The sequence below is a fragment of the Haemaphysalis longicornis genome, unplaced genomic scaffold (genome assembly GCF_048455015.1).
Source record: "Haemaphysalis longicornis isolate Haplotype H1 unplaced genomic scaffold, Haemaphysalis longicornis Haplotype H1 scaffold_12, whole genome shotgun sequence".
Taxonomy (NCBI): Eukaryota; Metazoa; Arthropoda; class Arachnida; order Ixodida; family Ixodidae; genus Haemaphysalis; species Haemaphysalis longicornis.
Window position 1 is genome coordinate 78,431,539 of NW_027526225.1, and position 14,079 is coordinate 78,445,617.

Consider the following 14,079-nt stretch of genomic DNA (forward strand, 5'->3'; position numbering starts at 1 on the left):
GATGCGTCTAAAGCACCACAACGTTTCTTGTGAGGGCCGGCTTTCAGCCGAAACTTGGACGGATAGACAATGTATTTGAAGCGTATGATTTCTTGCCATACTTTTTACATCAATAAAACACAGCACTTCTTTTTTATTATACGTTGCTACATGTCCCTTTTCTCCCTTTCTGGTGCGTTTCATTCGAACTTTTGTAGAACCCCGCTCCCGAACACTGGCTCTGCGGGAGTGTTAGCGTCGTTCTTGAGACGAATGGAAAATCTATGGAACTAACGACGACACCAGGCACGAATGTGTACCGTGTTCCAGTCACTCCATACACACGAATGGAAATTCAGCTCCGTTTGAAAACGCCTAACAACAAGTACAGCAAGTGGACAGCAAAGCACATCGCAACCTCCGCTGAGGACGGTAAGATTTTTATTTGGCATTCAAAAAGTCTCCTCATATGTTCACACCTTTACATTGCATGAGCATACAATGCTATAACGATCATGTGGTGCTCTTTATGACAACTGTGTGCTCGCAAAAGTGGCCAAAACAAATTGAATCGAACTTTTAGTGACCGTCAGCACATAGAAGCTCATTCATTAATGTTAGTGGTATTTGTACGGTATTGAGGTCTAATGTTCTTTAATGTTTGCTTGCCATGCGGTTACTCATGCGTGGGTAGTCGAATCTGTGTTTTAACAGAACAATAACCTCATCGAACTTGTTTAAACCGAGGTGAAGCTCTTGTCGCGAGCATGACTATCAACGAAGAAGCCTTTCATATGAGAAGAAACGGAATACTGTGTATTAAAAATTTGCCACCCGATACGACTAATAACGCAATTTTGTACATCAATCGCTGAAAATTTCACCATTAAAATTCAGAAAAGGCCTTGCATATCTTGCATCCCTACTGTATGTTGCTGCAGTTTTGTCTTACCCCCCGTATGCCGATGTCCCCTTCATCAGGTAATACAAAAATTACGCAGAGTTGACCGTTTTTTGAGCGAACATATCTGCAATTGTCAGCCAATTTTTGCCTTCTTATCTGTGCGTTGTTACGTTTTTTGCGCCGCAAAATTTCGAACGACGTACCACTGATACCTTGGCTGTCGTACGCCGACAATGCGGTTGACTGGAACAATAGCAATAAGTCTCCTCTTTCCAACTTGTTATCACATTTTGTTCGCTGTTATTCTCGCTATACAACTACTTTTTAACCCTGCCTCAGCTTCAAAACCACTGTGCTAATGCTCACAGTCTCCAGATAAACTAGGCAGCAGGATATGTCCCCGTCTATTTACGCATTCCCATGGCCGCGTCATCTTTCTCCTTAAACTAACCTCAGTCTACGACTATCAGGAGACCAAGGGATGCCCTTCGTCGTGCTGACGCTGCACGGTCGTATTGACGGGAAAGTTAACATACTGCTGACTTGCCCGAGAACAAAACTATTCGTCTTCAGGTAACCAGCTATGCTTGCACGAAAACTGTATTGGGGGAAGTAGTTTGTAAGCAAACACGTTTAGCCTTAAGTGTATAAGTAATTGTGTGCTTGGGTGGGAAGTGGTTGGCGTTAAAGAGACACTGCAGGTAACCAGCACATTGGTTTCAACCGGGAACCTGACCTTCCCATAGCCATTTTATTGTTGATTGGGTGCCGAAAGACACCTTAATTGCTGAGAAACCGGTAATCAAACGCTGATAAAACGTGACGCAAACAGCGACTGCAGCCGCTGATTGCGTCACGATAAACCGGCAACAAGCGAGGCAGCGGCGATGTATAGTGGTATAGAAACAGCCGAATACAACGCTACCACGTACCGAGAGGTTTGGTCAGTTTCGGTCAAATCAGTCGTGCTTTCCTGAACCCCCACGTTCTTTGCAGCTCCGGACCGCTGAGCGAAGCGTTTCTTCATGAGATCAGTGGTCAGTACTGACGCGTTGTTGTAAAAAAATGAAACAATGTTCCTTTGAGGCCCTGCGAATGTTGGCGTCAAACTAACCGCTCGTACGTATCTCGCACGGATCCTCGGAAAACTGTACCACTGCCCCAAGTATGGACGAGTAGCGCCATCCAGCAACAGCCACAAAATACGTTGGCCATGCCAAACGTTTTAACCACGTCCAGTGTAAGTTACGCGGTATAAGTTGTATTCACTGGCGAGGCGCGCATGCAGGCAACCATGTGAGTGCGCCGTCACTGGTTACGTTGGGCTCCGCGGGGTGGCGGTACTTGTCCATGCTAAGCACACAATGTGTGTTGGACGTTCCAAACTTTACCCCACCGAACGCTAAGTAATCCTCGACTCCAATGAGAGTGCGATTAATAACATCTGTGTTGACACCACCGTTAATAATCGGGTTGAAATGGTGGAGACAACGCAAACCGGTGTTTTTTTTTTTCTACGAGGTGTGGGCGCAGTTGGCAGAAGCCGCGCCATGTCCGTGGTGCTTCGGCCATGTCTGGGGCAATTTCCAGTGTTGCCAAGCGGAGAAACTGACTGCTGAACTTTTCAGTGAATACCACCTATAGCCAGTTAACGCGGCACCTGCCTTCATGTTTTCGCTATTTTCTACCTTAAAAAAGCTACGCGTACGACTGGTATATTCATGTTCTCGGTGAGCTAATCTACGGATCCAGAGCAACTTGCATTTGGACTTCAGTGTCCCTTTAAGTATTTACCTGCGTCAAAGGGGTAAAACTTCTGTATCCGTCTGAAGAGGATCACCAGAAATACAAAGCTACAAAAACAAATGGAAACACAGAAGATCCACTTGTAAATCTTTTCTGACCGATATTTTTGTTTTAATGCATCAATTGCTCTGAAAGGAAATTGATAATTATTTCCAAAGGTTGCCTAAGGCGTCCAAACGCTTCAAGGCACGATTAGAAACGTCACAGCAGTACAAAACAAACGAGGTGTAATTAACGAGGTTAACAGGTGGCCTCCCATTCATAACTTCAACCACATTGCTATTTTGTACGTCACGTACTAATATCATTTTTCTGCTAAATTTACATCAATGATATGTCGATATACCTGTCCCTGGGACTCAGTGAGGTTATATTCTGCCGCACAAAATGCCGTTGACACCTAACCAAGCCAGGTCACTGGTTTCTATTGGAAATAACAAACACCCATGCGCTAGGCTTTACCGTTGCCGTTAAAAAACTGAAGTTTGCGGGGAAAGATTCAAGCATTGGGCTATGACATGGGGCAAACCCAGTGTTGCCTGGGCGGGCCATTCCTCCGAATTGTGTCACGAGAGGCTTCGATAAATGCTTGCCCGTTTGTAGGTATGTTATAAGTTGTCTCGGCATGCGAGGGTGATAACGAGAAAGAGAGAGAGATGCATTTTATAAACTCGTGAGCAAGAGGATGTTGTTGAGGCCTCCACTCTGTGAGAGGCATCCTTAGTCCAAGATGCCTCGGTGCTGTCTGACCGTCCGGGACTGCTCCTCCAGTCGTTGCCGGTCCGGGAGCTAGGAGCTGGTTAGCTGCTCTGCCGCTGCTCATAGGTAGGGTTAAAAGTAGGGCTTCGTCAGCACTCCTATACCAGGTCTTACAGGGTGCCAGCAACAGGGCAGTAGTTATAGGCGGCGAAAGGCACTAGAAAGTATTGGATCAACAAACTTTCTTCAGAATTTTTATATGCAGTAGAGTAGACAAATGCGTTAGAAGAGTTGGAAGCTCATCTAAAACATTACGTTTCCTTTCCGCTCCTTATGTAGCAGGAAAAGTTTAATGAGTCGCATAATCCCAACTGTGGCAGATAATTAGACAGTGCAGTAGAATAATATGGAATGGTACCTCTTGAGAAATAGCCCCTTGACATCTCTTATGAAGAGCAGGGCTGTGTGTTCCGGTGGGACTCAAATGAGAATCACAATCCCTATTCTCTCTAGGGGCGATGAAGTTTAACCTAGCGTCACTAAATAAAGGCTTTTAGAGTATCGGCACTCTTCTCTCTCATTGTTATGTGCCGCCAGGAGTTTCATTGGTCGGTCGGCACTACGTGATATTTGTTTACATATGGGCGCAGCCATTTTGTTTGTGGGAGCCTCCTCTCTCTCTCTCTCTCTCTCTGCTACGCGGAGGCTTGAGCGGCCGGTCACACTCTGCCCGTCACAACCGGCGGCGGTTTCGTTGGGAGAGATGGCAACACTGCAAGCCAGAAACAAAATGGCCACCAGACGCTTCCGGGCGCACGAAGTGGCGGTACTCTTCAGCGTAGCTGATTTAGTGACGCTTCACCCGCTACCCTGGTGAGTGAGGTTTGGAAGAGGTGAAGTTTGTGCGGAATTTTCACCGCGTAGCAATGCACCGGCCGCACGTCATCGCCATTCCAGTTCTGAACGATTTCTTCCAGCAAACAATGTTCCATGATGATTTTCCTGTTGTTCGCAGCTCCCAGCGTTGTCCGGAATGTTCAGGTGGGGAAAGCAGGATCCCGCCAGTTTCTGTGTACTTGGGACCCACCGGAGCACGCCAATGGCATCATACGTCACTACAGTATCGTATACACACCTCTAGCGTCCCGAATCCCCAGTTGCGGCCAAGTGAAACAGAACTTCACAGAAGTCATCGTGCCCGCGGTGCACACGGCTGTGAACCTGAAAGCCCTGCAACCTTACGTCAAGTACCAGGTCTCCGTGTCTGCCGTGACAATTGGGCCCGGGCCGGAGTACAGCATGACGTTCCACACATCGGCTGATGGTTAGCGCTTTTTTAAATCTTGGGCTGTTTAAACGCAGAAATTTTGGTCTGTCTGTCTGTAACTCGATTCAGGCCCCCGGCCAAAGAGAAACAGAAGCTGCGCAATAGTCTTGTATACCCACAGCCAAATCTAAACGTCGAAGTCCGGTGGCAATGTTCATTCTTGTCAGCATTGTTGAACAAGAGCAAGACATTACGCAAATATAAGGCAGAAAACTCAATACATAAATAATATTTGCAGTGTTTTTTATTGAAATTTATGGATGCTTTGTTTTTCTGATAGCGAATGAAATACTACATCAACTACAGAAAACCGTCGCCTGCTGACGCGAGCACCATTAAAGCTCCAGGCAGCATTTAAAGAAATTAAACGGCAACGGTAACGAAGGGTTATACTAGATAGCTTCAACATTCCGCTTGGAACGCACGAGGGGTAGGGCAACGGGGTTCCATAAACGTTGCAGTAGGGTGCCTCAATTCATGCGCGTATTCGCCGTACAGCAGCGCTGGCATCGAGGCACCCGACTTGGACCAGGGGAACGCGGTAAATTTAAATTGACTTGAGCAAACATCTATCGTGTTTATCTTTGGAGGAGCGGGACGGGAAAGGAACAGCATGAGAGGAGAGCGGGAAAGAAAAGGGAGGCATTTACTTGGCAGGGGTGCCATTCTACTATTGTGTTTCGTCGACAGTTGCAACCAAAGATACGCGGCCATTTTTGTACCAAGAAGTGCACTCCTTTTCCGGTCTGGTGCCGAGAGTAATGAAGTTGAATGATTTGGGCCAACGATCTACTTTCGTCTTGTTTATGCCATTCGTGATTCTAGTATCACATTCAAAGCTAGGTCTCGTGTGATTACTAAGGACTGCTGTATTTTATTTATCAATTCTTTTAGAAGCCACACGTGATATAGGCGGCTATAGGCGCGTTATCAATACAGGCATTGTGGAACGTCTATTAAACACATGTATGAGGGGCAGTTGTTAAAGAACTAGAACATTATTACGTTTTGTTTCGGTCGGTCGACACGGTCATTGAGCAAGCTGACAGCTGCAGAAAATATGCTGTGATTTTTAAGGTTTTTTTGTAAGGAGCCCGACAAGATGAACGGGGCCAGAGAAAACAAGTGAAGGTTTATAAGTCGAGTTTTTTTTTGTTTTTGCTTCATAGTATTTCTTAGCGTGCCCAGTGATGTTTCAGATGTCAGCCGCTGGCCTATAACCATGCGCACCCCTGGTATTATTGGCGGGGTTGAGCTGCCCATCCTTTATTCAGAAACGGTGCATACAAAAACGCCAGGCATTTTTTTTTTTTTTGCCATTCGAGAAAGCGTTTTTTTCTTCGCATATTTTTCAGCAAAAATGCCGGTCCAGAAGAGGCCGAATTTCGCTACACGGGTGTATGCCCGATTAACAGGATCCGAATAGCGCAGGAGTAAATTGGGGGTAAAAATTATGACTGCAACTTCACTGAAGCAATACACGCGAAATCAAAATTTCAAATTTCGTTCTAATAGCAGGGGTAATAACTGTACGTAAATTTATTAAAGCGAAGCTTTAGTATTCTGATGGCGTCTGTAATGCGAAAACGCCGAAATGAAAGAAAAAGAAACGTTTCCGGTGGCCGGAATCGAACCTCTGTCCCTCGCGTTATAAATCCGACGTCTATCCGATTGCTCGATTTCGATATGGCCGAAGCTGTTTGGAGAACTTAGACGCCTTAGAACTTAGAACTTAGGCGTGTGTGTGTGGTGTATGTTACTTACTTCATCTTTTCCTGCTTAGCGCCCACCTTTTTATTATTTGCAATAAGCATGAACCAACTAGCTCAACAAGTTTTTGTTAAGACAACCAAATAATTTGTAACTAGAAAGCTTTGCGTTCAACTAACGCCATCGTTAAACAGAGGAGTGCGTGGTATTGTTATTGTTTTTGCTTGGAGAGTTAATAATATCGGCACTGAGAATATATGGTTGCAGCTACTCTGCTCAATTTCCCTTGCAGAAAATGCAAATTTGCTTTTGACTTCGGGCAGAGTGTTCTTGTCCCTCTTGCATGACGACGTCTTCTGACTTGCCGCGATGTCTCGCAGTTCCTGAAGGAGCCCCGGCCGATTTGAAGCTCGTGCGAACAACCGATACCTCGTCAAGTCTGACGTGGTCCGGAGTACCCTGTGAAATCGCGAACGGGCCTAATCTTACCTACTACTCAGAACTTGAAAGCAATGACGAGTGGGACCAAAATATTCGGAATGCTACTACGAAGGAAGTCTCCTTTACGTACGACAATCTGGTGCCTTTCACACGGTACCGGGCAAAGGTGTTCGCCCAGAACGTGGCCGGTCGCTCACCGAACTTCTCCTCTCTGACCTTCACAACTGCAGCCACGGGTGAGACCTACTCTTCAAAACGTTATGCGCAACTATTTAATTGCAAATGTTCAGTTTTGTATAAAAGTGAGGAACGAAGAATTTCTGCAACAGGCAAAGCCTCTACTAAAAAATTTTCAGTCAATGGCCACTTCTCATTTTTTGTATTTTAATTTTTAATTTTATTATTTTTATTTTTGCAAGTCATGAACCAGCTCGCCCAACAAAACACTTCTGATTCTAACAAGTGCTTATTAGACTACATTAAAAACATTTGCCGGTGCAGTCAAGCAGAAAGGATCTTTCGTCATGGTGTAATTACAAAAGATGTTTGTGAACGTGTTCGTTCGATGAATGTGGGAGAAAAAAAATCACGTGGACAAAAGCAAAGCAGATGTAATGAACCGGAGAATTATTTCGAGTGGTACGAAGACCGTGAAAAAATTGTGGTGAATTTTAAAAATTTTTAGGGCACCAAATCTGATATGACGAAATGCTCCTCCTTAAAAACAGTGTGTAGCATGCAATGCAGCGTGGCGGCGAAAAAATGGGGTGCGGGCGTAGATGGCCTCTTCTGTAGCGATAATCAATATACAGTTATAAAACGAAATGCCCCGGCCATAGCAAGGATCAAGCCAATAAAACAAAAGAAAAAGAGCAACAGAAACGCTGTTTCTTGCTATGGCAGAGGAAAGTTCGAACTGCGGAGTTCTAACAACTTGCCACACATTGAGGCATGATTGCACATTTCAAAGCGAAGCTTTTATGCCTCACTGATCCGTCTGTGAGCGCCGAGAACGCTCTACAGAAAATCCAAGTTTCTCTGATGATGATGATGATGATGATGATGGAGAAGATGATGATGATCTTGGATGTGCCTTAAGATACAAACGCTTCGGAGGTCGGAATCGAACCTTGGCCTCTCGCGTTATGAAACCGATGTCTATCCAAATGCGCCATTCCGACACGGTCGAAGCAGTTTGGATTTGGAGAGGGTTGCATGGACCTGAAAAATGAGAAAAATCATGCACTCCCCTCTCCCCCCCTCCGCCTAAGGACGACGATGATTGAACGCGAAGGTTTCTTCGTGCGAAATCAAATGACGAAGGGTCAAAGTCAAAGCCGCTGCCATCAAGAGTCCGAACTGCGTGTGAGTCAAAGGGAAATCTCAATTAGCCAAATTCGATCCGTCTGCGAATTAAAGACCAGAGTCAGACGACGACCAAGGAATCCCTTACGAGAAAGCTTTGCGTTCAACCACCGCCGTTGTTAGACCGGGGGGGGGGGGGTTACATTTTTTGTTACTTTGCCAACATGAAGCAAATATATGCTAGAGAGGAAAAGTGGATTCATAAGAGTCTTATCTATCAACTAACTTTTCGAGTTCTCTGCTGCGAGTTCTTGTCTTTTAGGGAGCCCACGTCCAGTGGAAGAAAGTTGTCACGGACACACTTCGTGACCAGCAAACATGCCAACGTGCAGCCTTACGAACGGAACTCCTTTGTTAAAATATTTTAAGCCACGCCAAAATTTTCAGGGCCATAAAAAGTTCAAGGAAAAGCCTAACGCTTCAGGGTGCCTGAACTCTTAGTAGCAGTATGAAATAAATGTGCTCTCTCGTGCTTTCTCCTTTTTAGCCTCACTCGAGCATGAGATTTTATTTTACGTTCGTTGTGGCCGACTGACTCCCTGCGTTGCCATGAAACTTGCGCAAAGGACTGAACGTACAAGCGATCTTCTTATGTTTTCAGATCCTCTCCCTCCAACACTACTAAACACTACGATGAAACTTCAAGACAGCGTCTCATTGATTTGGAGCGCCCCCTACCCTCCTTATGGCTTGTTGGACCACTACCAGTTGAAGTTTTTTGCAGCGAACCGGTGGCACAATATTACTGAGCATGTTATCGCCCACACGGTTTGTGCCAGCAAGAAAGGCCTGATAGAACAGCATTGCTACAAAGTGAATGGCCTGGAACCGAACGAGATATACTACTTTTCGGTAAGATATGTTATTAAAAATTGCAAGTTTATTTAAAATGAGTCACGCGATAAAAAGACATTGCTTTTCTTGCAGGAGTGGTGTAAGCTGGGCTGGTTGGTAATGTTCCATGGAGGGTAACAGCGCAAACTGGACGAGAGCACGAAAAGGGAGAGAATAAAACAAGCACTGGAGAAACACAAACAGCGCTTGTTTGTGTCTCTCCCTTTTAGGTGCGGAGTACCTTAGGACCACACAATGTCCGTCCGCGTCCGTGCGCATAGCATTTACAATCGCAAAAAAAAAATCACACAGGCACCGGCAGGATTCGAGCCTGTGTCTGGTGGACCAGACAGAGTTAGTGTCAGTCGTCTTACCCATTGGGCTACGGCCTTGAGTCAAACGGCTTACTCCCTCGCCTGTAACGATGCGGAGTACCTTAGGACTTCCCAATGTCCGTCCGCGTCCATCTGTGCGTACACCATCATCAAGCGAAAATCAAGCGAAATTCGACTTGAGTCGTGAGTTGCAGGTTCATTTAGGTAATAATCAAGGTGCAACTCACGGCTCAAATCGAATGGCTGTCGGGGCGCAAATCGGATATTACTCGGGGCACAACTTCGATGTCATTTCAAGTCCCCGTACTCCGCATTCTCTCCATCATCCACGGAGTGGAGATGCTGCCATTTTTCGGGTTCTCGTGTAGTTTGCGCTGTTACCCGCCATTGCTTTTCTTGACTAATCAGACATTTTTTTAACGTTTATAGTTTCCTCTGGGGACAGAATATACAAGGAATTTCTTTGCAGACGTCATTGTGACAAAGCCATAAGTGGATAAGGGAGCAGTTCGGTGTTTAATTAGGTAGAATTAGTTTGTCGAATAAAAAGTTTTCATAAAACATGTTGAATTAATTTAAGCCTCTCTTCAGCGGTAGGATACACTAGATCCCCACTTATCTCTGCGTTACTATGCTGCACCGTCATGACGTGAACTGGAGTGAATTTCATGATTCTGCGAATTTGTCCCGAGTTCACTTAGAATGTCACTGGTGGTGGTGACGCGCGTTTGTCATTAGAAGATTGCATAATTACCTCTTTGATCCAGTGACCTTGCAAATATATCGTTAGGACCTTGAGGTGATTTATTTATGATCGGAACATCATGGAGCAACTTGATGATCAGGGTTGTGTCAGTTACCAACGGTCAGGCAGATGGAGGCTGATAACACAATTATTAGCATTTGCGTGCGCCGTACCCTCCTTCATTGCGGTCGTGACGTCCTTTTCAAACGTCCCCTTGCAAGTTCTAGTGGAATTAACCTAACATGTAACTGCTTGGTCAAAAGAAAATAAAAATAAAGTTAAGTCTGTTTCAGAAACAAAGTTCAGGGAACCTACTGCGTTGAATGAATAAATTGGGGTACTTTCGTGCCTCCTACGAATTTAACACATGTTTTGTCCTATTTGCAAATACAGCTTCGGGCCAAGAACAGAGGAACGGCTTACTCTCCTTCCTCCATTGAGCTTGAAGTCAAAACTAAAGAAGCGGGTAAGTTTTATACGCCATTTTATAGCGCCGCAAAAGTTAGGTTTCGCGTTGTGCTCAATACAAACCATCTTAAAACAGCACACACTTTGCAGTGCGCAAAAATAATGGGGCACAGAAACCATGCACTGTCGCCGTACTACTTTTTCCATGCGGAAAGGCTCCTAGACAACACGATCAGTGCAGCTGTTTCTACTCCCGCGTGCTGAGCTATAAATACAAATCGGCGCCTTTCCATCAATCACTTGGCCAGGAATTATCACCTGTCACAGTTTCAACGGGCAATGGCAAAAACTTGTCATACAGAAATAACGTTTATTTCGACACAAGCTAAACTGAATCGCAGCAGTACTTCATATGCGCCTGTGTAGCACATTATTATAACACGAATTGCACTTAAAGCTGGAAAGATAGTTGAGGCAAGCAGATATTGTGATGTATTCTGCACTTAAAAAAGACATATTAGTAGGTCAAGTCGATGCAACAATCATGTTAGCAAAAAAGGTTTTTCCGGAAAAGCGGGTAAAACGTTTAAACTTGTACATGAATTGCGTTGGAGTGGGCAACTAGCGCGGTGGCGCAGTGGCTATAGGCTCTGTGCAGCTTAGCCCATGGACGCGGGTTCGATCTCGGCCACGGTGGCCGCTGTTCAGATAAAGGCGAATAGCAAAAATCAGCCGTGTGTCAAGATTTTGGCGCGTGTTAAAGATCCCAACGTGCTGAAAATTGTTCCAGAGCCATCCACTACGGCATGCCTCATAGCGTTAAACCCCCAAATTATGTTTTTGAGTCGCAGTGGGCAGAAACGTTTAGGTCACTGAAAACCTTGTAAACCTCCGATTTTTCGAAATCATAGCCGAAGTGTGTTTGCCGCCTAATGAAACTTCGATAAAACATTGTTTTTTTTACGTAGTGGTAATTTAACAATTAAGCGGAAATAGTTGCCTTATTGATTGCTGCAGTGCAAGGAAATAACCGCAGACATGCTGCTTTATAAATCTGCGCATGAAGTTCCAGGACCTCCGGTCAAGTTAAGGGTGGTATACATTGGAGAACGTAGTGTCAAATTGCTGTGGGATTCTCCGCCGAGAAAGAACGGAGTACTTCTCCTCTACAAGGTAAGCAGTTTTGAAAATTTAAAAGCATATAAAAGGTTGAACTTCGTTTGCAGTTTATGGTATTACCTTACAGTTTTTACTAAATTCCACCAGATGCCATAAATTGAATGACAGCATCTAGATATTACCCTATGCGACTTCTTAAAATGTATACACCTCATATTCAAGTAATGTAATTGTAATTGTATATTGTATTTGTATACAAGTAACTGTATACGACACAATAGTCAAGTAATGTAAAATTTGTGTTTGCATGTTAGCACGTTTGGTAAAAGGATTGCAACATTCAAAGCCGAACCCCCTCTTCTACCACGTGTGGCTGGTACAAAAAGCCAAATGGCGGTGTATTGGTCTGCACGTGAAGAAATATAAAAGAAAAGCTCAGCAATTGGCATTAACGAATTCCGCGACAACTCCATTGTGACCGTTAGAGATCTCCCAAGGGTGATTTCCCGAAAATCCCAGGTGTTCGTATTGTTGAAGATACCAGCCTGATAAGAATCTTCGGGTGCCTTTCTACTATGCCCGGCAGAAAAATGTACTAGATTTTCACAATAGTAACTGGAAGCTATCAAAATTCAAGGCATTTTAACTTGTACGTATTTAAGGTTCGACCGTGTGTGGTAGCGGCGTAAAGTAAGGTGCAAAAATGTTCGAAGTTTGTGTAAGTAGCTAGGCGGTGCGTTGCGTTATTTATGAAAACGCTGCCTTGCACAAGAAGTGTAACGGTAGCATCCCGTTTTTGAAGTGTGTGCTATGAACTGGGATGTTAAAGTGTAATGGTAAATAGTGACCAAAAATTAAACCGATGTTTCCCCTTTCCACACTTCAGGTGAATTGGACTCTAACGCATTCCTTCGATGACCTACCGCCCGAAATTCTGGCTGTGAAGTCGGACACAGTGAATGCATCGGGAACAACTTCATTTTACTTGAGAGACTTGTATCCGGGTTCAACTTATACGGTCTGTGTACAGGCTAGCACTAGCGCTGGTTTCGGAGACTCAGTTTGCGTGAACTTCGTTAAGAAAAGAGCAGGTGAGTGTTTCCTTTATCTTAAGCTTCGGACAGGCAACGCTTTTCGTGTAGGCAATGCCACCAAGATCTCCGGTTCAAAAAAGACATGCGCAGGGTTGAAGCTGATAGGACTGGTGAACTTTCCTTGTCGTCTATTTTTGAATCAGCAGACCTATGCCCTGATTTTTTTTCAATATTATTCAGTTCGCTCCTAGCCATATTTGTGCCCAAACAAGCAAGACTCGTTTAGGAAGCGTTTTTGGCTAGTAAGGGCTTCTGTGGACAGTAAAGTGGTTTTTATCTGTGTGTGGCTTTTACGGCGAGGCCACATGCTATTCAACAAAAGTCTTTCAATACTTCTTAACCAAAGTTTTCGTCATTTATTCTTAATGTATAAGCAAACACCAATTCATATGACAAAAACTACTCTTCAGTTGAAGGGAGTTTATAATCTATGCATAGGTAAACTGTGCAATAACTGGCACCTCGAAGTGAAGTTTTCAAGGATGTTATAACCAGTCTTATTTGTTAGCAATCTGTGAAAAGCCTGCATACATTTACATTTATTTATGATATTGACAACGGGAAATCACCGGTCGTGTTAGAAGTTTGATTATGTGCTATTGTTTCAAATTGACTTTAAAGAATTTCGCTTAATCTTTCAATGGCGAAATTGGATAAGCTTTAGGCGCACAAAATGCAAAGATTCCACTCAAACGCGTAGATTGTTAGTGGTACTGAAATGAAGAGGTCGGGCATTCATTTTTAGCTTCAGTGTTTCAAAGCATGCTGCTTGTTCAAAGTATGTTCTTGTTCATTGCATTATGTACAACATTAAATAGACATCTTTCACTTCTGAAGAACGAAATAAGAAAAAAACATAAGGTTGACGAAGTAAAGTTCCATAATCATTTAGCCCGAGCTGCGCCCACAAGAATGTAACGCGCGTTTTCCCTTTGGATATTTTTTCGAATCAGCTATAGTCAGTCACAGAAAGCGTTTTCATATAGGTTAAGGTAAATTGATGCCCTGCAACGTTCGGCAACGGGTAGACATCTTCTCTGTTTGTGAAACACCATCCTGATGCCTGACCAGTCTGCGTCACAATGCACATAACCCAAATGGGCGAAGACAGTGTTGAGAGTCAAAAGAACTTGGAGCATTTGCCAGTGGTGTACCCGAGGTTTTGTTTCAGATGTAGCCGAGCCACAAAAATGGACGGAAAATATGACTGGCGGAATAAAACGTAAATTTTTCAAAACTAACACAAAAAATAAAAAAAGCTCACACCAACGCATCGGACTTGGATGTACCCAAGCTTTTCGCGACCTTCACGA

The 14,079-nt window shown here is 44.3% G+C and overlaps 1 protein-coding gene across 5 annotated transcripts in view; it reads left to right on the top strand.

The window, feature by feature from the left end:
• LOC144162834 (phosphatidylinositol phosphatase PTPRQ-like) overlaps window positions 1-14,079 on the top strand; it is a 179,592-nt gene that overhangs the window by 39,900 nt on the left and 125,613 nt on the right. For 4 of the 5 annotated variants that reach the window (XM_077693513.1, XM_077693517.1, XM_077693514.1 and 1 more), the window contains 7 exons: window positions 198-411; window positions 4,404-4,712; window positions 6,806-7,102; window positions 8,833-9,083; window positions 10,539-10,611; window positions 11,620-11,726; window positions 12,559-12,763. In XM_077693513.1, coding sequence (XP_077549639.1) covers window positions 198-411; window positions 4,404-4,712; window positions 6,806-7,102; window positions 8,833-9,083; window positions 10,539-10,611; window positions 11,620-11,726; window positions 12,559-12,763 — 1,456 coding nt within the window. The remainder of the gene's footprint in view (window positions 1-197; window positions 412-4,403; window positions 4,713-6,805; window positions 7,103-8,832; window positions 9,084-10,538; window positions 10,612-11,619; window positions 11,727-12,558; window positions 12,764-14,079) is intronic. The other variant, XM_077693516.1, reaches the window with a different exon arrangement.